The sequence below is a fragment of the Macaca mulatta genome, chromosome 16 (genome assembly GCF_049350105.2).
Source record: "Macaca mulatta isolate MMU2019108-1 chromosome 16, T2T-MMU8v2.0, whole genome shotgun sequence".
In the NCBI taxonomy this organism is placed as follows: domain Eukaryota; kingdom Metazoa; phylum Chordata; class Mammalia; order Primates; family Cercopithecidae; genus Macaca; species Macaca mulatta.
Genome location: NC_133421.1, coordinates 63,012,305 through 63,034,760, shown reverse-complemented (window position 1 = coordinate 63,034,760; position 22,456 = coordinate 63,012,305). Strand labels below are relative to the sequence as shown.

At 56.8% G+C, this 22,456-nt stretch overlaps 2 protein-coding genes, 2 long non-coding RNA genes, 1 other non-coding gene and 2 pseudogenes across 13 annotated transcripts; 4 read left to right on the top strand and 3 right to left on the bottom strand.

Annotated features, from left to right (window-relative positions):
• Positions 1-291: 291 nt before the first annotated feature.
• Positions 292-365, top strand: TRNAN-GUU (transfer RNA asparagine (anticodon GUU)). Its single transcript has one exon. It is a non-coding gene; the product is annotated as a tRNA-Asn (tRNA).
• A 310-nt stretch (positions 366-675) lies between these two features.
• LOC106994032 (uncharacterized) lies at positions 676-2,599 on the bottom strand (annotated as a pseudogene). The gene has a single exon (XR_001440428.3). The product of XR_001440428.3 is annotated as an uncharacterized LOC106994032 (transcript).
• PCGF2 (polycomb group ring finger 2) lies at positions 2,303-17,833 on the top strand. Of its 8 annotated transcripts, none has more exons than XM_077968539.1 (12): positions 2,332-3,422; positions 3,790-3,902; positions 11,307-11,458; positions 12,064-12,160; positions 12,496-12,551; positions 12,635-12,685; positions 12,892-13,000; positions 13,156-13,210; positions 13,303-13,398; positions 15,583-15,663; positions 16,140-16,248; positions 16,449-17,833. In XM_077968539.1, exons 1-12 carry the CDS (start codon positions 3,405-3,407, stop codon positions 16,643-16,645), a joined length of 1,134 nt encoding a protein of 377 aa, XP_077824665.1. In that variant the 5' UTR covers positions 2,332-3,404; the 3' UTR covers positions 16,646-17,833.
• Positions 6,563-9,021, top strand: LOC144335659 (uncharacterized). The gene is made up of 4 exons (XR_013406707.1): positions 6,563-7,034; positions 7,165-7,472; positions 7,865-8,717; positions 8,867-9,021. It is a non-coding gene; the product is annotated as an uncharacterized LOC144335659 (long non-coding RNA).
• Positions 12,701-16,949, bottom strand: LOC144335655 (uncharacterized). Its single transcript, XR_013406703.1, has 2 exons — positions 16,821-16,949; positions 12,701-13,180 (listed from the first exon to the last, which is right to left on the bottom strand). It is a non-coding gene; the product is annotated as an uncharacterized LOC144335655 (long non-coding RNA).
• A 208-nt stretch (positions 17,834-18,041) lies between the features above and the next one.
• On the bottom strand, positions 18,042-21,591 carry CISD3 (CDGSH iron sulfur domain 3). Its single transcript, XM_015119508.3, has 4 exons — positions 21,334-21,591; positions 20,954-20,989; positions 20,291-20,410; positions 18,042-18,460 (listed from the first exon to the last, which is right to left on the bottom strand). Exons 1-4 carry the CDS (start codon positions 21,379-21,381, stop codon positions 18,281-18,283), a joined length of 384 nt encoding a protein of 127 aa, XP_014974994.2. The 5' UTR covers positions 21,382-21,591; the 3' UTR covers positions 18,042-18,280.
• Positions 19,815-19,933, top strand: LOC114673242 (5S ribosomal RNA; annotated as a pseudogene).
• Positions 21,592-22,456: the final 865 nt, after the last annotated feature.

Sequence of the window (22,456 nt, the reverse complement as noted above, 5' to 3'; positions counted from 1 at the left end):
CACGTATCTTCAATCTCAGGTCACCCTAAAAAAGGATGTTCCGGGCCTCTCCACGTTTGAGGTAGAACCTGAGGACAGCCAGTCGACCTCTCGCCAAGCCAATGGAGGAAGGGGGTGCACGTCCCGCGTCCTCTCCTCCCAAGCCCTTTCGTCCTCCTCCCCCATCAGGATCCTTCCCTTTCTCCCCCGGGTTCCACTTATTTCGCCCGATGGCGGCATCTCTTACGGCGTCTGCACCGTCCAGGCTCGCTCCCATTGACTCGACTCACCACCACGCCAGCAATCGTCGCGGTCTCTGTGGCGCAATCGGTTAGCGCGTTCGGCTGTTAACCGAAAGGTTGGTGGTTCGAGCCCACCCAGGGACGCGGTGGGTTTTTTTTTTTTGTCTTTTGGGTTTTGTTCCTCCCGCCCCCCGTAAGATAAAAACCTAAGCCTTTTACTCAAAAGCCAAATTTTGCATAGAAATGGCAGCAGCAATACTTTTTCTAGGAGAATCACTGTTCTTGAAAATTCTTTGCTGCTCAGTCAATAATGGGATAATTTATCCAGCACTTCCCTCCACACCCCCCACCCCGCCTCCAAGCTGGATGGCAGGAAACCTAAAGACAGAGGTTTTTGTTTCACTGTGCAAGGAACATGTTTCAGGATGCATTTTTTCGTAGGATTAGGCATGAATTTACAGTGGAGGTTCGACAGTTTTTTATTGTCTGCCTCAGTCGATATTACAATCTCCAAATACTACATTTGGAAGGGAAGGGAATGAGAGAGAGACACGCAGAGAAACAGGTATGAAGAGAAACAAAGATGAGAAAGGGAGAACATTGTTGTGATACAAGGAAAGAAGGGACATGACAGACAACTAGGCAGGGTGAGTGCGGAAGACCCCAAGACAGAGAGAGGGACAATAGACACATTTAAAGTGAGAAGCATCAGAAAAAAAAGGAAAACAATACATTTTTTTCCCCCTAGAACTACACAGAGAAGTTGGGGAGGAGGATGTGGAAAGAGAAGCAGAAACTGACCAAGGACCTTGTTTGGGGGAGATAAAAGGTATAAAGGACACAGAGGTAAAGACGTTCCGGAAAGCATTAGAGGAGCCGCCCTCTCCTGTCTCGTCACCATTTTTAAAGGGATCTGAGCCTCGCAATAGCTCTTGGTATATGCTGGAGATAATTGCCTAGATTTCCCGCGTTCCTGTCCTCTGCGAGCCTCTAGCCTGTGACAGACACTGTGACTCTTCTGATGCACTTGTCAGCTAGAGGACCGCGTGAGATGCAAACACAAAATCAAGGGGCGCCTAATGTTTGCCGAGGCGCATTCCTGGGCGCGGCGGGAGCCTCGACCTTTGTGGAGGAGAATGTGCAAAGTACTCTTAAGCAGTTCTCATAGACACTTGGTCTCTGCAGATTCGGCTCAAAGGAGGCCTCTTGTGGAAGCCCACCCAAGTACTCACTCACCCTTAGCGCTCACATCAGAAGCGGTGGGCGCTAAAGGGACAGGCTGTGTGTCCCTCAGGGTTTGCACCCACCGGCCTGTGAGCACCCCGCGCAAAAGCCAGGCTCTTGTGCCTTGAGTCCCCAGTTCCTAGCGCAGCATTTGACACTGGCACATGACAGGTGCTTCTCTGTCGGCTAGCAGTAGAACAAAAGACTAGAAAACTCTTCCGATGTGGGAGGAGCTGGTCAGAAGGTTCTCCTGAGAAACCAGAAAGGCCAGGAATGTGGGGACTACTCATCAAGGACGCAAAAGATGAAAATGGAGTTTTAATGGGTAATGGGGTCTTAGCACACTCCTCTAGCGGTTCTCTCCTGTCCGGCGCTTAACAACCGAGGAATAAGTGGATGGACCCCGGTGGTCCCTCGGGAAGCCCTCCAGGATTCATGGGCCGCAGAGGAACGCCAACCTCCTTCCCACTGGCTGATAATGCCCCGAGGGGCAGCCCCTAGGTGTCCGTTTGGTTGGTGGGTGGGATCCAGATCTCCGCAAAGGCCCTGTTACGGGTTTCTCTTGTTCGGGGTCTTGTAGCCAGAGAGGGGCGGCTGCCTGGGAGTCCCTGCCGCGCTCCCCTTCCGGCAGAGCGAGTGGATGCGCGTTTTCCCTGGCAGAGTCCAGGACGCCGGCGACACATTTGCCCTGGGAACAGTGGGCGGGTCCCCTTTCCTCCGGGGCCGGTGAACTCGCCTCTTCGCCTGCAGGCTTGGGAGGAGGTGACCGGATCTTCCCTTGGCCCTTCTCCCGCCGGTTCTCGGACCACTCCCTCTGGAAGGAAGTCTCTCCGCCCTTCCTCTTCCTCCCCGCCCCCGTCCCGCTGTTGTGGCTGCAGGCTCAAGCTGGGGTCACTCGGCGGCCAGAGGGCGAAAGCATTCAGCCGGGGCCCCCAGTTTCGGGGCTGCCTTGGCTGCGAGCAGCGAGGCAAGGAGAGGCAGGCGCTCCAAAACTGGGCGAAGATTCCTTTCCCAATTTCTAACTCGAGCCTCCCACCGTCAGTGCGCTTAATGGCGCTACCGGCCGGATGGATAATCAAGCTCTCTGGAGGGACAGACGCGGCCGCCATCCCTAATAAATCGTGAATAACGAATGAGCGAATCGACTGTCCTCATGAGGCCCGCGGGCGTCCAGTAACGCAGTATCGATTCGCTTCCCCGGCGCCGGCCTCACCGCTCCTCCCGGCGTTTCCAAGCCTCCCTCCTCGTTTTCTCCCTCCAGCCGGAGCCACTGAGGACCGGAGCCCCAGCACCAGGTGGAGCCGGGGCGCCGGTGGGAGTCGAGCCCAGCCGTCTTGGCGCTTGCCCGACTCTCCCGCCCGCGCCGAGGGAGGCGCACAGGCAGCGCGCAGCGCAGGGCGCGAGCGAAAAATGCGGGAATCGGCGCCAGGCAGGAGAAAAGGCGCGGGCCCACCTTCCAGCCTGGCGCCTCGTTTCCTAGTCCAGTGTGGCCTCTCGCTTTCGGCCGGATTGTGTCCCAGGCCCGGAGCCTGAGTTACCGTCCTCAGCAGGCCTCCATTCTTCTCTGCCCGAGCACGCCGGGGGCGCAGCCTCCGCCAGAGCGACCCGAGCCCCCGGCGGCGAGACCCCTCACCCGGCCTCACTCCGCACCTCCACTCCCCTCTCGCGATTGCTCCCTGCCAGGCGCCCAGGCTGGATCCTGGTGCGCCGCTTTTCGGGGCCAGCGCCCCTGCCGCCGAGGGGGCAAAGAGAGCGGGGAGGACACGCTCCCCCTCCCAGATGCAGTTATTAATTTTAAGGCAGTGTCACTTGGAGTGAATGAAAATCGCTCGGACGCGTGGCTGAAGCGTCGCGTCCTCCGCCGGAGCCCCGCGCCCTTTGCCCTAGGCCGGGACGTGGGGGACCGCGGGCCACCTTTCAGCCCAGTCCCCATTTCACCATTTTCCAGGCGCCCCAGCTATGGGTGGGCATCACAGGGTCAGTGGGGGGAACCCATATTTTGAGGGGAGGGGGATGACTGCGGAAGGTAACAGAAGAGAATCCATCCTCCGGGGTCGGGGGGGCCGCGTGGGAAGGGAGGGGTCTCGTCCTGGCTGGGGGCCCGGCACCCGGTGGCTGGGAGCGGCCGCGCCAGCCTCCCCCTCCTCTTCCCCTCTCTGCCAGCATCCTGAAGGAATGAGGTCACGTGGGTGAGTGGTGGGCGGGACCTACTCTTGTCTGGAGGAAAAAAGCCATTTTGTCTCCCCCCTAACACTCCGGTCCCTCCCCTCCCCCCTCGGTCCCCTCCCCTCCCCTCTCTCCCTCCCACCCCAAGCCGCTTTCACAAACTCCTTTCTTACCGTAGGTTTCTCCCCTCCCGCCGCCCGGGCGAGCGACACGGCTGCGGCCCCCCTCCCCTCCCTTCCCTCCCTCCCTCCCATCCCCCCCTCCCCGAGACCCACCGGACCCCGAACCCAGGTAAGTGGAGCAGACTCCCCCTTCCTTTCCCTCTCCTGGCCTGTAACCCTCTGGGGATTGGAATGGGGGGCCGGCGGTTCTTTGCAAGCCCGGGTGGGAGGGGGAGGCTCTGAGCCGATCCTGCCCTCGCACCCCCCGCTCCTCGTCAGCCCCTAGCCCAGCTTGCCCCGTCCGCCTTTCTTTCTCCCTTTTTTCTGTCCCTTTTTCCCTTTCCTCTCTTCCAAGATGGCCGAAACGGGCTCCCCCTCTTAACGATTTGGCATCTCCCTCGACCACCACCTCTTTGTGCAGCAGCCCCCGGGCAGACCCTGTTCCGAGGTAGCAAGGGGGAAGGTCCGGGGCAGCCGGGAGGGCTTGCGGGCTGCGCGCTGGGTTGGGTCGCCGCTCCCCACGAGCCAAAACCGCCCCTTGCTCTGCCCTATCTGCCCCCTTTTCCGTCTGGGCAGGGGACCCTCTCCCATGGGCACTGGGGCGTTGTGGACGCGCAGGGACTTGGGGCCGGCAGAAGGGGATGTGCTTTGGGGCGGCCGCGAGGCCGGGGGAGGGCGCCCTTCCCCGCCCGGGCCCGGGTCCTCTCGGGCACCTCCCCCAGCCGGTCCCCGCTCCCCGTCCCGGCGCCGGCGCCCCGCCCCCTCCCTGAACCACCTCAGCAAAGCCTCCCTCCCGAACACCCCTCCCGCGGCCCCGCGGAAAGTTTGGCTCTAGGGAAGGTGGGAGCGGCTACCCGGTAACTGGGGTTCCTGATCCTTGGACATGGGCCCCTGGGGAAGCCCGGGCAGAGGGGGTAGAATGGGGATGGAGGGAAATTTATCGCAATATTTCCCATCGCCATCGGAAGCAGGGGGGTCCGCTAAACTGGCCCCCATTCCCCTGGGACGCCCAGCCACCCCACCCTCCGCACGCCTTCCTGCTGCTAGCTCTGAGGGCGTGGGACCCCCGGGCAAGCAGACACCCACTGCCTGTCTCCACGGTGGGCCCGGGCATGTCCCTCGCCCTCCCCCACTGCCCCTCTGCCCGTAATCGCTCCGGTTGGCTTGAGGTGGGAGGAGGCGACCTGGAGGCGGGTTAATTTGCCAGTGAATATTGTGGAAGTGTTACCCAGCGCTTCCCAAGATCTTTGTCCCTCAGTGTCCCCCACGCTTCCTCAGGCTCCCCAGAGCTCTCTGTGTCGAGGGGAGGGCTGTCTCCTGGTTGTCCCCTCCCCGCTCTGTTCTGATGCCTCTTCCTCTGGGACCCCTGGCAGTTTCTGTTCCTGAAACTCTTTAATTTCTCTCCTCCCTCCCCCTCCACTCTGGTCCAAGGTGTTATTACTTGGAGCATAAAGCCAGCCCTGTTGCAGCTTTTTGGTGGGAAGGTTTTCCCACGAGCTCCTCTGGTTGGGGGTTGGGGGATTGAGGCTTTAGAACTGTCTTTGGAATGAAGCAGGAAACCGACCCCAGGATCCAGACCGTGTGTAGCTGGGTAGGGTTCAAGTTGAAGTCTTGGGGGTTGGGCAGGAAGGGGGACTCTGCTGCCCCTGGCCTTGCCTGGGAGATCTTGGTTGATGGAGCTGTTGTCATGGGAATGGAGAGAGCCGGAACAGGAAGAGGGTACAGCTTTGTGCAGGTCAGATGCCCACTGAAGCCCTTCAGCCTCTGGTCCCCAGAGCTGACATTGGAAGCTGAACTGCCTTTGTTACTGGAAGACTTACATTATAATTTACCCTGGGTGGACCGGGGCGTACAAAAGGTTAGTGTGTGTTTGCAGAGTCTGGTTCCAGGCAGGGATGTTAGGCTGTGTGCTTCTAGGTTGGGGGTGGATGTGGATGGCTCCTGCATCTAGTGAGGATGGGCCTGGCTCTGGTCTGGCTGTGATTGTGTGTGTATGTGTGTGTGTCGGGGGTGGGGGTCGTGTCATGTCTATCTGGCCTTGTGTGTATTGAGTGTGAGAGGTGGAGGGGGGTGTGTCTGGCTGTATGTGTGTGTATCTGGCAATGTGTATATTTTGGGGTTTTGCCTGTTTGATCTTAGGGAGTTGAGAGGAGAGGGAGGAAGGGCGGGTTGAGTAAGCCCAGCTTCAGGAGGCCCTTTTCAATGCATGGTGGGGACAGGGAAGCAGATCTTTGTGTCATTGTCAAGGATTGGGGAAAGTTGGGAGGTTCACAGTGTCCCTAGGCAGACCCTCACGGCCCCAAACACAAATACAAGGGGCTTGCGCAGTTGGACCGATGAAGCTGGGAGAGAAACAGAGTCAGAAAACCCGGGGTCTGAGTCTTGATGCTGTACTCTGGCTGGCTGGCTTGTGCTTCTCTGCAGCCTCTGTTTCCCCATGTGTACCATGGAAGTGGGGTAAGGTGATTAACGGGTGCCTCTTCTTCCTGCCTCAAGGCAGGAGTCCATGCTGATAGTCATGTTTGGGCCAGACTGACTCCCTCCTAGATGGCGGCCCACTGAGTGGTCTTCCCGCCACTCCAGGGAGCTGCCCTTCTTCCCTCCCACCTGCTGGGATGAAGCCAGGCATTACTGCTTTAGAGGAGTGAGGAGCCTGGCCAGGTGCCAGGATGTTAAAAGCACTGGGGTGGGAGTCAGGCACTTTCTTGTCGCAGGACTGTCACTGCTTTGCTTTGTGACCTTTGACAAGTCACATCTGAGTGTGCTCATCTGTAAAATGAAAGGATTGAACAGGTGCTTCTTTTTTTTTTTTTTTTTTTTTTTGAGATGGAGTCTCACTCTGTCACCCAGCCTGGAGTGCAATGGCATGATCTCCACTCACTGCAACCTCCACCTCCCAGGTTCAAGCAATTATCTGGCTCATCCTCCTGAGTAGCTGGGATTACAGGCACCTGCCACCATGCTCAGCTAATTTTTGTATTTTTCGTTTGTTTGTTTGTTTGAGACAGAGTCTCGCTCTGTTGCCCAGGCTGTAGTGCAGTGGCGCGGTCTCGGCTCACTGCAACCTCCGCCTCCTGGGTTCAAGCGATTCTCCTGCCTCAGCCTCCCGAGTAGCTGGGACTACAGGCGTGTGCCACCACACCCAACTAATGTTTTGTATTTTTAGTAGAGACGGGGTTTCACCATGTTAGCCAGGATGGTCTCAATCTCCTGACCTCATGATCCACCCGCCTGGGCCTCCCAAAGTGTTGGGATTACAGGCGTGAGCCACTGTGCCCGGCCTAGTTTTTGTATTTAGTAGAGATGGGGTTTCACCATCTTTGCCAGCCTGGTCTTGAACTCCTGACCTCATGATCCAGCCACCTTGGCCTCCCAAAGTGTTGAGATTACAGGTGTGAGCCACCGCGCCCAGCCAAACAAGGTGCTTTCTAAGAGCCCTTTCACCTCTGCAGTTCTAGACATCTGGATGTGACCTTGAGTGACTTTTCCTAAGACCTGGAGACATTCTAGTGAGGGAGTGGGGCTGATTTCATTTGAAGGCAGGCAGAGCAGAGAGAGCTATGGCATCGGAGAAGCACAGGGGCCTTGGCTGGGAGACCCACTGTTTCCACAGGGGACCATGAAGAAGTGAGAGAGGCCTAAATTGCAGGGTGGATTCCAGAAAGACACTGGTTAAAATGGAGAGATGGATCTGGGTGCGGTGGCTCATGCCTGTAATCCCAGCAGTTTGTGAGGCCAAGGCAGGCAGATCACTTGAGGCCAGGAGTTGGAGGCCAGCCTGGCCAACATGGTGAAACCCTGTCTCTACTAAAAATAAAAAAATAAGCCAGGTGTGGTGGTGGGAGCCTGTATTCCCAGGTACTTGGGAGGTTGAGGCAGGAGAATCGCTTCAATCCAGGAGGCAGTGGTTGCAGTGAGCCGAGATCTCACCACTGCCCTCCAGCCTGGGAGACAGAGCGAGACTCCGTCTCAAAAAAAAAGAGAGAGGGAGAGATGGTGGTGTTTTCTTAGCAGAGGTCTTTAAGGATTGGGAAAGACAAGTGCCAGGCTTGAATGGCAAGGAGGGGTCGGGGTTGGATGCTGGGTGCTGAGCAGGCTCCTTTCTTGCCACAGTAGCAATAGCCAGACCCAAGGCCTCAGGGCCCAGAACGAGGGCCGCCTAAGGGTCACACACACCCTTGCAAAGACAATGGCAGAAGATACTGAAGGGCGTGGCTTCTGCTTGGGGAAAAGTGGTGTTAGAGGTGGAGACACTGCTCAAGTCCAGGGAGAGGGTGGACACACAGTTGGGACTGACCTGTTAAAGCCCCTGAGCTCTGCAGAGGCCACTTCCAAAGGCGCTTGGCCTCCCCTTTCTGTTTCTTGGGATCTGTGTCTCCCACTCTTTCTCCCTCAAGTTCTTCCCATCTCCCAGCCTCTTCCTCAAAGTAATGACAGCTGGATTTCCAGCCACCCATCACCCCTTTTCCCTCACCTTCCCACAGCACACCAGCCAGTGCAGCGGGGGAGGAACTGGGTGTCAGGAATTCGGGGCCTGGGGCCTCCTGGGGTGGGGAGATGGGGAGAGGGTGCTCTAGGGAGACAGAGCTCCTGTTTACATTGCTCTTGGCACCTGCTGGCAGGGACCTGCAGGTAACCATGGCAATCAGGTGAGGAGCCAATCAGTGCTTCTCCCCACCCCCAGCCCCAGAGGTAACAGTCAGAACCTGTGGGGATGGAGTGGGGGGAGCAGGGAGTGTAGCAAGGGGCTTATTTTCTTAAACTGGAGAAGGAGCAGTGTTTCATTCAGTCAGCAGCGCCTTGGGCCTCGGTCTAGAAAGGGTCCTGAGGAATAGGCTGGGGCTGAATTCTCAGAAATGCTCAGGGAAATGATTGGGTGAGGGGCACAGCCATTCGCAGTGTGGGGCTCCTGGCTGTGGGGTCCTTAAGAGCAAGTGTCAGCCGGGTGTGTTGGCTCACACCTGTAATCCCAACACTTTGGGAGGCGAGACAGGCGGATCACTTGAAGCCAGGAGTTCAAGACCAGGCTAACCGACATGGCGAAACCCCATCTCTGTTTATAAAAAAATATATATATATACAAAAATTAGCCAGGTGTGGTGGCATGCGCCTGTAATTCCAGAAGGCGGAGGCATGAGAATCACTTGAACCCGGGAAGTGAAGGCTGCAGTGAGCCAAGATCACACCACTGTACTTCAGCCTGGGCAACGGAGCAAGACTGTCTCAAAAAAAAAAAAAAAAAAAAAAAGAGCAAGTGTCTGTTCTGAAAATACAGCGAGTGTGTGAATGAGGTGGCTTGGGCGGTGTGAAGTGTGCGGAGCCTATGTGTTTACGAGTATGTGTGTGTACGCGTGCACATGTATATGAGGGTGAACGGGAGAAAGATGAGGGCATGCGACAGAGACCCCAGGCGTTATCAGAGCTCAGCATCAGCATGTTTGTTGGTGGCTCTGCACACACACATAGATGCATCTGGACACACACATGACCGACAGGCAGGCACAGGAAGTACCTTTCTTTGGAGGCCCAGATGGCACGTACACATGATGGATATTACACACGCACAGAGAGACAGCCACTTGGATTGTTCTCTCCTCTGGATGGTTGTAATAATATTTGGGCATCTTGCCAGGGACAGGGTTACTATGGAAACGACCAAACAGTGGAGTAGCCAGCAGCTTTCTGCGTAATTGCAAAGGGGGGACCCATGCAGGGAGGGCTGGCCGAGGCCACTCTGTGTGGGGTGGGAACCCCTCTCCCTTCTCAGATCCCTGGGGCCGCATCCTCTCTGCCGTGTCTCTGGGCTTGCTGTGGGACTGGCTTGTTCCCCTCTGTCTGCCCTGTAACCTGGTGTCTCTCCCACGTGTGGCCTTTGTGTCTCTGCATCTCTTTCTGTCTCTGGCCAGGTTCCCTGAGCCTCTGTTGGCTGGCTGGGTCCTGGCCAGACTCATCCTGGGGTCTCTATAGAAACTGCTGATCCCGGCTGTGAATTTCTTGTCCTAGAAAACTCAGTGTGGTGGCTTTAGAAATCTTTCTGGAAAGGAGAGAAGGGTGTGCGTATGTTGTAAAGGAGCTGTTGGGGCTTGGCCTCTTCCCAAGCCCCACCCTTGGGCTTTTACTCTGGGAAAGAGGAGGGAGGGGCTGTCCCTTCCAGGTGCAGGTTTGGTTTGATTTCTTTACCAAGAAGGAAGCACAGTGGCCAATCCAGAGCTGGACTTTTCACCTCTCCGGACCCTGCCTGGGCCTGGCTGGTGTCGGGCAGGCGGTCTGGGCACAGAGCACTTTCTGCCCAGCTTTGGCAGGCATCTGTGAGAGCCTGTGGTTTGTCACTGGACAGCCTGTGAACAGGTGGCAGAGGCGTCACCAGGGCAGGAGACAGCGGGAGAGTAACAGTGACCATGTGGGGGGAATTCCTGCAGTGTGCATGAAAGGGAGGTTCCTGGACCCTGTGTGCTTGTGTCCATCAGGGGCACTGGGAGGGATTCCTGTGGCAGGGGTATAGCCTTTTTGCCTAAACTCTTTGAGTCCAGGGCTAGGGCTGGAGCTGTGCATTCCCAGCTTCAGGCATGTAAGGACCCTCTCTGTTCCCTGCCTGAGTCCCAGGCCTGGAAGCCAAATGGTCAGCGTATGGTGGATTTTCTGGGAGCAGCCTATATTTGGCAGACTTTAGAGGAGGGAGGTGCTCCAAAGCCTAGGCTGGATGCGGAGCCAGAAGCACAAGGGATGGCTGTGGCCTTCTAACTTAGGGCAGCCTGTGCCATGGTGCTTCCAGGGAAGCCTTCTTGGAGGAGGAGTGAATGGATGGAGTAGATAGGAGGCTGGGATCAAGTCTGAGGCCCTGCACCTGGGTGGAGGGGTTGAGGGAGTGAGGATAACTTATTTTTCCCTTCTGTTCCTTGAAGTTTCAGGCCAGTGGCTGATTTATCTGAGTTTCCTCCTAGTTCCTAGGATGCTTTAAATGTGGACCATGTGAGTGAATACGGATTGGGATTGGGGAGTTTTGTTTTTGTTTTTATTTTTTTAGACAGAGTCTCGCTCTGTCGCCCAGGCTTGAGTGCAGTGGCATAATCACCGCTCACTGCAGCCTCAACCACTCAGGCTCAAGGGATCATGTGAGGCAGGAGGATCCTCCTGCTGTGGCCTCCCAAAATGCTGGGATTACAGACATGAGCCACTGCACCCGGCCTGGGATAGGAGAGAGTTTAAAAAGCCCTCTTCTCTTCCATTTTCCTGCCTTTTTTTTTTTTTTTGGAAACGGAGTCTCGCTCTGTCGCCCAGGCTGGAGTGCTGTGGCTCAATCTCGGCTCACTGCAAGCTCAGCCTCCCGAATAGCTGGGACTACAAGCGCCCGCCAGCACCCCCGGCTAATTTTCTGTATTTTTAGTAGAGACGAGGTTTCACCGTGTTAACCAGGATGGTCTTGATCTCCTGACCTCGTGATCCGCCCGCCTCGGCCTCCCAAAGTGCTGGGATTACAGGTGTGAGCCACCATGCCCGGCCAACTCTGGGTTTCTGATTCCACTTTGTTTCCCAGGGCAACGCTCCCCAGTCCCCCCACCCCCGACCCCGGAATCATGCATCGGACTACACGGATCAAAATCACAGAGCTGAACCCCCACCTCATGTGTGCCCTCTGCGGGGGGTACTTCATTGACGCCACCACTATCGTGGAGTGCCTGCATTCCTGTGAGTTGGGGGGAGGGGAGCTGCTCAGGGTGGGCAGCCTCTGTGCCCAGATTGGGGTGGGCATGGCCTGAGGAAGGTAGCACACAAACCCTTGCCCTGAAGAGCCAACGTGCCCACGTGTCTGCTGGGAATCCTCAAGTCACAGAGGGCCTACCTTGCAGGGGCAACTGGGTGCGGGGCATCGGCCCAGAAGTTCATTTCAAGGACTTGCATCTGAAATCTTAGCTCTTTCTTGAAATGACTGAAATTGTATGCCCTGAAGATGCAGACACCCCTTGTTTGTACTGTGGGCTTGGCAGCAAGGGGGTGAGACCCAGGGGCATCTTGAACAGGCTGGCTTTTGTCCTCCACTCCATTGGGGAGCTTGGGACTGAGGGCTGACCTGCGTTGTACGTGACACTGGCCTGTCTCACACAAGATCCAGCTTCCCTCAACAATGCACAGGGACAGGTGCCACACGTGCAAAACACACATCGCCACGTTGGGCCTCGGAGCAGGGACAGGGTGGAGATGAAGGGATATCTGAGTCTGAGCAGAGGGCGGGGAGGCTGGTCCTGGGATTGGAAGGCAACTCTAACTCTCCTCCCTCTCTCCACACCCCCAAGTCTGCAAAACCTGCATCGTGCGCTACCTGGAGACCAACAAATACTGCCCCATGTGTGATGTGCAGGTCCATAAAACCCGGCCGCTGCTGAGCATCAGGTAGGCTTGGCACCGCACTCCTGCCCCCGCCATCCTCTGGGTCAGCCTCCCCCATCCCTCCCGCACTCCGTGCTTCCTTCAGCCAAGGCGGCAGGTGTGGGAGAAGCACGGCGTGTGGACTTGGGCTACTCCCCTCCCTTGGGGTTGCATTTGGCTCGTCATAGGCTGAGGCATACTAGAGGGTCAAAGACCAGACCCACAGGGATCCCAATGCCTGGGCACTGGGTCTCAGAAAGGGAGTGGGTAGAGAGGTCCCATGACTGGGAGAGCAGGGTGAGGTCAGAGCAGTTCTCTGGAGAGCTCATTGCTGATACACCCTGTCCATTTTTCCCCAGGTCTGACAAAACCCTTCAAGACATTGTCTACAAATTGGTCCCTGGGCTTTTTAAAGGTATCTGCACACCATTCCTCCTCCTGCCCACCGACCCCATTTCCCAACCCATGGCCCTGTCCTCATCCGCTCCCTTCTTCCAGATGAGATGAAACGGCGGCGGGATTTCTATGCAGCGTACCCCCTGACAGAGGGTGAGTGTGCTCGCATCTGTTTGTGTGTGCATGGGCGTGCCTGGGACCATGTAGGTGTGTAGTGTTACCAGTCACCCTCTGACCTCCTCGGCGCACACCTCCCCAGAAGGTGGCCCGGCTCACCTGGCTGAGTTCATGATCCCTGGGTCCTTGGCGGGCTCCCTTCTTCCATCCTCCACCAACCCAAGAGCTCTCTCCTTCTGCAGTCCCCAACGGCTCCAACGAGGACCGCGGCGAGGTCTTGGAGCAGGAGAAGGGGGCTCTGAGCGATGATGAGATTGTCAGCCTCTCCATCGAATTCTACGAAGGTGCCAGGCAAGTCCGGCCCAAGCTGGCCCCTTCTGGGCTCCTAGGTTGAGTCACCCCTTCTCCCACCCAGGGCCCTCTGGATGTGTCCATCGAGGGACCATCCTCCTGGGTCTCCTGGTTCTTCCTGGGTCTTCCTAGCTTCGTTCTTTCTCCATCCCCAGGGACCGGGACGAGAAGAAGGGCCCCCTGGAGAATGGGGATGGGGACAAAGAGAAAGTGAGTGCTGGGGCCTGCCCAGGACTGGAATGTGGGCTGGGAGGGAGTGGCCTGGGGTGGATCCCCTACCATGGGTGCCTGTGCCCCAACAGACAGGGGTGCGCTTCCTGCGATGCCCAGCAGCCATGACCGTCATGCATCTCGCCAAGTTTCTCCGCAACAAGATGGATGTGCCCAGCAAGTACAAGGTGGGTCCCTGGGCCTTTCAAATAATGAGTGTCTGTATATGGGTGTGTCAGACAGTCTGTGCACACCAGCCATTGGTCAGGGCTGGCTAGGTGTCACCCAAGGCTTTCGTGGTTAACTGAACCCATGTGTTAATAGAAGGGTGGTTGAAACCAAGATTAGGGGGCAGTCTGGGGGTGTTGAAGTAAGTGTGCAGTAGTGCATGGGACCAAGATGGTGTGTATGTGTGCATGTTGCACACTTGGAACTGTGGCAGAGATGAGTGCAAAAACGCAGGGCCTCCTCTGGGGCTGGTTGGCTGTGGGAAGACTAGTCTGAAATTCCAGCAGAGCTCCGGGACATGACTTTTCAAGCTTGAATGTATATGTGTCCTCTGGAGATCTTGTTAAAATGCAGATTCTGATTTAGTAGATTCTTTTTTTTTTTTTTTTTTTTTTGAGATGGACTCTTGCTCTGTCACCAGGCTAGAGTGCAGTGGAGCGATCTCGGCTCACTGCAACCTCCGCCTCCCGGGTTCAAGTGATTCTCTTGCCTCAGCCTCCCAAGTAGGTGGGATTACAGGTGCCTGCCACCGCACCTGGCTAGTTTTTGTAGTTTTAGTAGAGACGGGGTTTCACCATGTTGGTCAGGCTGGTCTTGAACTCCTGACCTCGTGATTCACCCCACTTGGCCTCCCAAAGTAGTGGGATTACAGGCGTGAGCCATGGCACCCGGCCAGATTCCATATTTCTAACAAGCTCCTAGCTACTGAAGGTCCACAGATCACACTCTAGGACAGTGGATCCTAAACTGTTGCCTGTTAAATCTCACGAGTTAACTCACAACTTACCAGTTAAGTCAGAATTTCTGGGGGTAAGATGCAAGCATTGATTTTTTGTTTTTGCTTCTTTTTTTCTTTTCCCTCTGTCACCCAGGCTGGAGTGCAGTGGCATCATCTCGGCTCACTGCAACCTCCGCCTCCTGGTTTAAAGTGATTCTTGTGCCTCAGCCTCCCAAGTAGCTGGGACTACAGGTACATGCCACCACACCTGGCTAATTTTTGTATTTTTAGTATAGACAGGGTTTCACCATGTTGGCCAGTCTGGTCTCCAACTCCTGGCCTCAAGTGACCCACCCACTTCAGCCTCCCCAAAGCTCTGGGATTACAGGTGTGAGCCACTGCACCTAGCCAGGCATTGGTGTTTTTTTGTTGTTTTCTTTTTTTTGAGACAGAGTCTTGCTCTTGTTGCCCAGGCTGTTGGCAGGATCTTGGCTCACCGCAACCTCTGACCCCCCCAGGTTCAAGCTATTCTCCCGCCTCAGCCTCCCGAGTAGCTGGGATACAGGCATATGGCACCATACCCAGCTAATTCTGTATTTTTAGTAGAGACTGGGTTTCTCCATGTTGGTCAGGCTGGTCTTGAACTCCCGACCTCAGGTGATCCGCCCGCCTCGGCCTCCCAAAGCTCTGGGATTACAGGTGTGAGCCACCACACCTGGCCTAGGCATTGGTGTTTTTTGTTGTTGTTGTTGTTTTTTGAGACAAGACGGAATCTTGCTCTGTCACCCAGGCTGGGGTGCAGTGGAGCAATCTCGGCTCACTGCAAGCTCCACCTCCCGGGTTCACGCCATTCTCCTGCCTCAGCCTCGGGAGTAGCTGGGACTACAGGCGCCCGCCACCGCGCCCGGCTAATTCTTTGTATTTTTAGTAGAGACGGGGTTTCACCATGTTAGCCAGGATGGTCTCGATCTTCTGACCTCGTGATCCGCCCGCCTTGGCCTCCCAAAGTGCTGGGATTACAGGCCTGAGCCACCGCGCCCAGCCGGCATTGGTGTTTTTTAAAGCTCCCTGGGTGATTCCATTTTGCAGCTGGGGGTGAGAGCCAGAGTTCCAGGAGATCCCCCTGAGCCTTTCGGCTCCTCTGGGAGACCTGCCAGAGATAGGAGATCCAGACAGCTGTGTGCATGGTGGGACTGGGGGCTGCTAACAATAGGGGAATCTTCTCTGGACCCCTTCCTGCCTGGTGGTCAGGAGTTATGTTGGAACAACTCTGACAGGGAAGTCAAATCCACAGTGAAACCCCAGAGAAATGAGGGACCATCTGCAAATCCACCCTTCCCATTGCCCCGCCTCCCAGTCCCCGACATTCGCAGCCTGGAGCCCCAAGCTAGCCAGGGTCATGGTGTCTTCCGCTTCCCTCCCCCAGGTGGAGGTTCTGTACGAGGACGAGCCACTGAAGGAATACTACACCCTCATGGACATCGCCTACATCTACCCCTGGCGGCGGGTGAGCCAGCGGGTGGGGCAGGCAGGGAGCAGACTCCCGCGGGGTCTGGCATTGGTCTGTGGCCACATGGGTCACCCTTCTCTTATCAGAGACAGTCCATCCCTTGTCCCATGAGCTGTGTGTCCAGGGTGGCTTGCTACAGCAGGTCAGCCTCTGGGCCATCTCTTGCGGATGACTTTCCACTCAGGAGACAAGGCTCCTTGGGCAGATGGCATTCCCCGATTTGGGGGCAGAAATAGGTGCTGGCAGCTGCCGTGTTTGCCTCCCTCTCTCCTCTCTGACAGAGTCTCTGCTTAGACCTTTTGCCTCTCTGGGTCTTCGTGTGCCCTGTATCCTTGTCTCTCTCCTCTCCAAGACCCCATCCCATCCTTTTTTTCGTGTTTGCACATTGTGGGTTAAAGCTGGTGGCCCTCTAGTTGGCCTCTCTCTCCTGATACCTTCCCCTTCCCTGTCTCTCTCGTCCCCTCTCCCCGCAGAACGGGCCCCTTCCTCTCAAGTACCGTGTCCAGCCAGCCTGCAAGCGGCTCACCCTAGCCACGGTGCCCGCCCCCTCCGAGGGCACCAACACCAGCGGGGCATCCGAGTGTGAGTCAGTCAGCGACAAGGCTCCCAGCCCTGCCACCCTGCCAGCCACCTCCTCCTCCCTGCCCAGCCCAGCCACCCCATCCCATGGCTCTCCCAGCTCCCATGGGCCTCCAGCCACCCACCCTACCTCCCCCACTCCCCCTTCGACAGCCAGTGGGGCCACCACAGCTGCCAACGGGGGTACCTCGAACTGCCTGCAGACACCATCCTCCACCAGCAGAGGGCGCAAGATGACTGTCAACGGCGCTCCCGTGCCCCCCTTAACTTGAGGCCAGGGACCCTCTCCCTTCTTCCAGCCAAGCCTCTCCACTCCTTCCACTTTTTCTGGGCCCTTTTTTCCACCTCTTCTACTTTCCCCAGCTCTTCCCACCTTGGGGGTGGGGGGCGGGTTTTATAAATAAATCTATATATATATGTACATAGGAAAAACCAAATATACATACTTATTTTCTATGGACCAACCAGATTAATTTAAATGCCACAGGAAACAAACTTTATGTGTGTGTGTGTATGTGTGGAAAATGGTGTTCATTTTTGGGGGGTCTTGTGTAATTTGCTCTTTTGGGGGGTACCTGGAGATGAACTGGATGGGCCGCTGGAGGCTCAGTGAAGCTCTGCACGGTCCTCACTGTTTCCCAAGGCAGATGGTGTGTTGGGACCCCTTCAGCCCCAAAGCTTTAGGCACGATTCCAACTGGCTGCATATAGGAGTCGGTTAGAATTGTTTCTTTCCCCGTTTCTCTCCCCATCTTGGCTGCTGTCCTGCCTCTGACCAGTGGCTGCCCCCCGCATTGTTGAATGTCCAGAAATTGCTAAGAACAGTGCCTTTTACAAATGCAGTTTATCCCTGGTTCTGAGGAGCAAGTGCGGGGTGGAGGTGGCACCTGCATCACCTCCTCCTCTTGCAGTGGAAACTTTGTGCAAAGAATACATAGTTCTGCCTCTTTTTTTTTTTTTTTCCTGTGTGTGTGGCCTTTGCATCATTTATCTTGTGGAAAAGAAGATTCAGGCCTTGAGAGGTCTCAGCCCTTGGAATTCCACTGTGGCTTTAGCATTGTGAAGCACTGCAACCCCACCGACCCTACCCTCACCTGGGAACCCTCACTAGCAGGACTGGTGGTGGAGTCTCACCTGGGGCCTAGAGTGGAAGTTGGGGTGGGTTCACCTCACACAAGCACAGACCCCAGACTTTGCCAAAGGCAGACAGCCTTCCAGTTGCCCCTCCACCCCCAGCTGAGGCCCGGTCACCTGGTCAGGACAGAGCAACTGCATCTAAAAGCACAAGACAGAAACCTGTAAGCTCTGACCCCACCCCCACCCCTTGAGCGGTCAGCAGACCACCTCCTTAGGGACAGACCCTGGCAGGTCCCTGCCCACCGAGATTTCCTCATGCGTGCATCGATCTGGGAGGATACGGGAGTCGAGACTCAAGATTCCATCACAGCCTAGGTGTGTGGGGTTGGGAGTCCCCTGATGGGCTTGTCTGTATTTGCACCTTGTCCTGTGTCTGAGGTCCTGTGACTGTACCCTCCTCTGCCCTGGGACATCTGTATCTCTTGGCTTTGTAATAAATGCTGCATACTTTCTGGAGCCTGTAGTTCTTTGGGGTAGAGGGAAGAAGGGAAGGGTGCCTCTCATCTCTGGGTTCAGCCTGATTTGGGGACCCCATACTTAATGAATATGAACTGCCCTCTCCTGTGGCAACTGGTCAGGAGCCCCCAGCCCACAGACAGATTGAAATCTGGAGTAGCAGGCAGCACGTGGGCCTCATAGCAATGACTACAAGACCACCAGTCTAGTTGGGCGGCTTGTTTTTGCCATCTTCCCCATCAGCAAACATTGAACCAGGGCCCACTCCCGCCTGCCCCAGACTGGAGACTTTTAGGTTATAGGGAATAATTCTTCCTTCATGAGCCAGCTGTGGGTACCAGAACTCTTTCTTAGGCTCAGCACCTGTTTCCTTTCCCACAGAAGGGGGTGCCTGTCAGAGGCCGGGAGCCAAGGCCACCTGTGGCTGGACAGCAGCAGCCCCCTCAGAGTGGGGAGCCCACTTCTGCCTTCTGCACGCGCTCACTCCTGTGGGTGCCATCGCAGTACGGGGGCCTCTGAGTGGCCTTGCAGGTACAGAGTGCCACCGTGCGGGTCTCTTGGGCCTTGAACTTGAGGGGAGATAGGCCAGTGCGTTGGAAGAAGTGGGAGCCGTCACAGAAGGGCTGGTGGGGGAAAGACGGGAGTCAAAGACCTGACCCCACCTGCTGGGATGGGGCGGAGCAGGGCACACCGCAGGAGCTCAGGGGGAGTGCAGCACAGTGGTTAGGGTGCAGGCTCCAGCGTGAGACTGCCGGGGCTCACCGAGTGACCTCTCTAATCTGTAATGTGGGGGTGATAAGAGTAGAGTTGTATGAGGAAATAAAATAATGATATGGTATGCTTTGCCTATAGTGTCTGGTAAGTATTTACAGCGGCTTTATAGCATTAGTCTCTGGGACACCCAGAGAGCCAGGACACTAATAGATGTGTGTGTGTGTGTGTGAGAATGGCTCTGAGTCTCCACTGGATCATGAAATTCATTTCCTTCCCATGTTCCTGGGTTAAAACTTCTTTGGGCTGGAGAGTACCCTGTGGTAGCAATTTTGTTTGGCTCTAGGGAATAACTGGACATGTGACAGGGAGTGAAGGTTACCGGGAGGAGGGGATGCCCATCGCAAACTGGCTGACTGGCACAGAAGTGTACTCCCCATCCCAGAAGCTGCTCGAGCAGAGACTGGTAATGGAAACAGGCCCAGAGAGGTGACATGCCTTGTTAGTTGAAGGCAGAACTGGTGCCAAGGCTTTTTTTTTTTTTTTTTTTTTTTGACAGGGTCTCACTCTGTTGCCCAGGCTGGAGTGCAGTGATCCAAACACGGCTCACTGTAGCCTCAACTTCCTGGGCTCAAGTGGTCCTCCTTCCTCAGCCTCCATTATGGCTGGGAACACAGGCCCAACTCCATGCTAGTTTTTGGTAGGGGTAGAGGCATTTGTAGAAGCGGGGTCTCAACTTTGTTGCCCAGACTGTTCTTGAACTTCTGGGCTCAAAAGATCCTCCTGCCTTGGCCTCCCAAAGTGCTGGGATTACAGGTGAGCCACCTCGCCTGTGAACCAAGGCCTCTTGACATTGGAGTTAGGGTGGGATGGAAGAGAGGTGAAAGAAGCGTGCAAATAGAAACCAGCAACTTGTCTTAGAGGGCTTGAGGTGTGTGGACCTAAGTGGGACTCAGGGACCCTGGGCTGCTGACACCATGCCACACAGCTTGAAGGAACACCAGTCAGAGCTCTGCTCAGGAAGGAAAGGGGCCAGGGAGGCAAACAATATGGGCAGGTTCCTGCTGGGATGAAAGGTTCCTGGGCAGAAGGGGAAGCAGGTGGGGCAGGCAGCGAAGCTGAGAAGACAGCAAACTGTGGCAGGCAGCCAGGACGTCCCATAAACTAAGAAGGAAGAGTTTTCTGGAAGAAGAGTGGAGAGCGGCACGGGGGAAGGCTGGGAGGCTTTGGAGGCAGGAGAGCCTGAGCAGAATCTCTTCCCAATGTGTCTATGGCCATACCACCCTGAACGTGCCCAATCTCATCTGATCTCGGAAGCTAAGCAGGGTCAGGCCTGGTTAGTACTTGGATGGAAGACCACCAGGAAATACCAGGTGCTGTAGGCTTTCGGGGTTCAAGGCCTGGGAATCTATGGCCCAGGTGCTTCCTGGAAGGAGACAGGGAAGGGCCAGGTGAGCTTCGTCATGCAGTGCACCTCTGAGAAGCAAACAGCTCCAGAAGAGGCCACTGGAAGCCTGGCCACATCAGACTGGCTGCGTGACTGAGTTTCTGTCTCTCTGGCTTCATTGCAAGAGATAGATGCAGTGAGCTTAAGCTTGCTGGTGGCACTGGCCTTTTGTCCCCAAATCCCCTTGGTGTCCCTCAGGTATGTATGGGAAGACTAAAATCATCTGGGTGGGAACTCACTGGAGACACCAGGCTGTTCCCAGAGGTATCAGTAGGAAGGCAGGTAGGGGTCTCACCTGCTTCTTGCTGCGGCCACACACACACCACCTGTAGGTTTTCCCTGCCACCAGCTCCACCTTGATGGGGGTCTTCAGGGCCACCACAGACCTGGCTGGGGTTCTAGGGAACCACCGGGCCTGTGGCCAGGGAAGATGAGGGGCTCAGGGTTAGCTCAAGCCCTGGAAGCACCTTCCTGCCTGCGACCTTTCCCAGTTTCCCACTGGCCTGTGTGTGTGGCAGGTTTCCTCTACAAGAGGCTGATCTGATGCCACCCAACAAGACCGTTTCCCAGGACACCATAAGGACCGTGAGCTTTGGATGGTGAAGAGATTTCAAAGCCATGCAGGCGCTCAGGTTTCACGGTCCAGCTGCCTTCCCTCAAAGGCTGGCTCCCACCTGGGTGTTAGGGAGGGCGGGCCGGGATCCTTCCAGCCTGTGGCAGGGCCACCCACACCGGGCTTGGTTCATTAGGTGCTGCTGTCCTCAGAACTGAAGACTGGCGCCCTGCCCAGTGCCCTCTGGTCTGCCCCACCTCCCTGAGAGCCACAGGCTAACTCCAGGTGCCGGGAGTCTGGGGAAATAGGGCTGTACCCTCCTAGCTCCATACCCTGTCTCTGCCTTTTAGATCTCTGTGCCTGGGGGTCTTGTGTGAGGACGCGGGGGAGGATGGGGGGACTTACCAGCCAGGAGGAGATGTCCCGCCGCGGGTTCAGGTCCTGCAAAGTACGCAAGCATGGCAAGCATCACAAGATAGTGATTGGGAAACGGAAAAAAAAAATCAGTGGAAAGGGAAGGACATGGGAGGCCATCTGGGAAGGAGGAGGTGACAGGGTTGAAGGGGCGAGGGAGGAATGAGAGGGTAAGAAAAAGGTCGCAAGAGAAGGTGTTGGCTGGGGAGGAACTGGCGCTAGGGAAAAGCCTGTGAGCTGAGGCAAGCCAGACACCGGCGGGGCGGGCCGGGGGCTCCGGGATGCTCGGTCGGGGCCGGGGCTGGAGTGGGGGCTGGCAGGGACCCAGGTGGGGTTCGGGGCGGGGGCCGGGGCGGGGCTGGGGTGCTCACCCAGGCGCCGTGCGCCGCCGGCCGCAAGATCGCCCCCACGCAGCGCATGGCCGCCTTCCGCGCCGCGCCTGTGCCCCCGCCCGCGCCGGCTCCGCCCCCGCCCCCGCCGGGTCACCTCCCCGCCCCCTCGGTCCCCGGCCCGCCAGGCCCCGGAAGACGCCGCAGCGTTCTGCGAGGGCTAAGGCCAGGGGCCGACGGGGTCCGGAAGCCTGGCCGCGGGGCCCGCCCAGCGGCCTCCTCGGCGCGCCGGGCGTGAGCGGTCGGCCCTGGCGCCCCCTGCCGGGCGGGTCTGGCAGCGGAACGCCCCGCGCACAGCCTCAGCGCCTGGGGCACCCGCGAGGGCACGGGACCTTCCCAGGATTCGCTGTTGCTGGCCGAGCCTCAGCCGCGCTTCTGGGAGCGAGTAGCGGGCGTCGCGTCACCTCGGGACGGGTCAGGGTCCCGACGGCCGGTGCCCACGGATTGATGCACCCTGCGGGCTGGGCCCGGGTGTGCTGAGCATTCGCGTCTGTGCGCGCTCTGCCGCTGAGTGCCGACAGAAGGGCCGCAGCCCACGCCCTCCTACCCTCCCGCAGTTGGCACCCACCTCCTGTCCCTTTCCATAAAGCCAGACCACGCACGGACTCTTCGGATTTTTTTTTTTTTTTTTTTTTGCAAAACATTCTTTTATTAAAAGAACAAGTGCTGTTTACGAACTGCCCTTCGTACAAATAACATCCGTTATACAAAGATACAAGATCCGGGTTATGCACAATTCCAGGCTTGGAGGTGGCAGGGGGCATCGCCTTTGGGCTGAGGATATCAAGGTTTTAGAAAGAATGAAAAAGGAGCCCCTGGGTTTGCAATCTGTGGCTTCCCCTCCCTGCTCCCTAGGAAGGGTCTGCTACATGGAAACAGGCTGGGATAGAAAGGGGGCGGGATGGGAGCAGGGGTGGGGTCTCCAGTCCCACCACCCCAGTCCCAAGTTGAGCTGGAGAAAGTGAACAAAGGGGAATGAAGGCACCCCTCAGTTCCCAACTTTTCAGTAGGTCAAGACAAAGTGGTCGGGAGCTAGACACACTCTCAATCTGGGTCGCCATGGCAGGAGAGAGCCAAGGCTACTTGCCCACCTTCCTCAGAATTC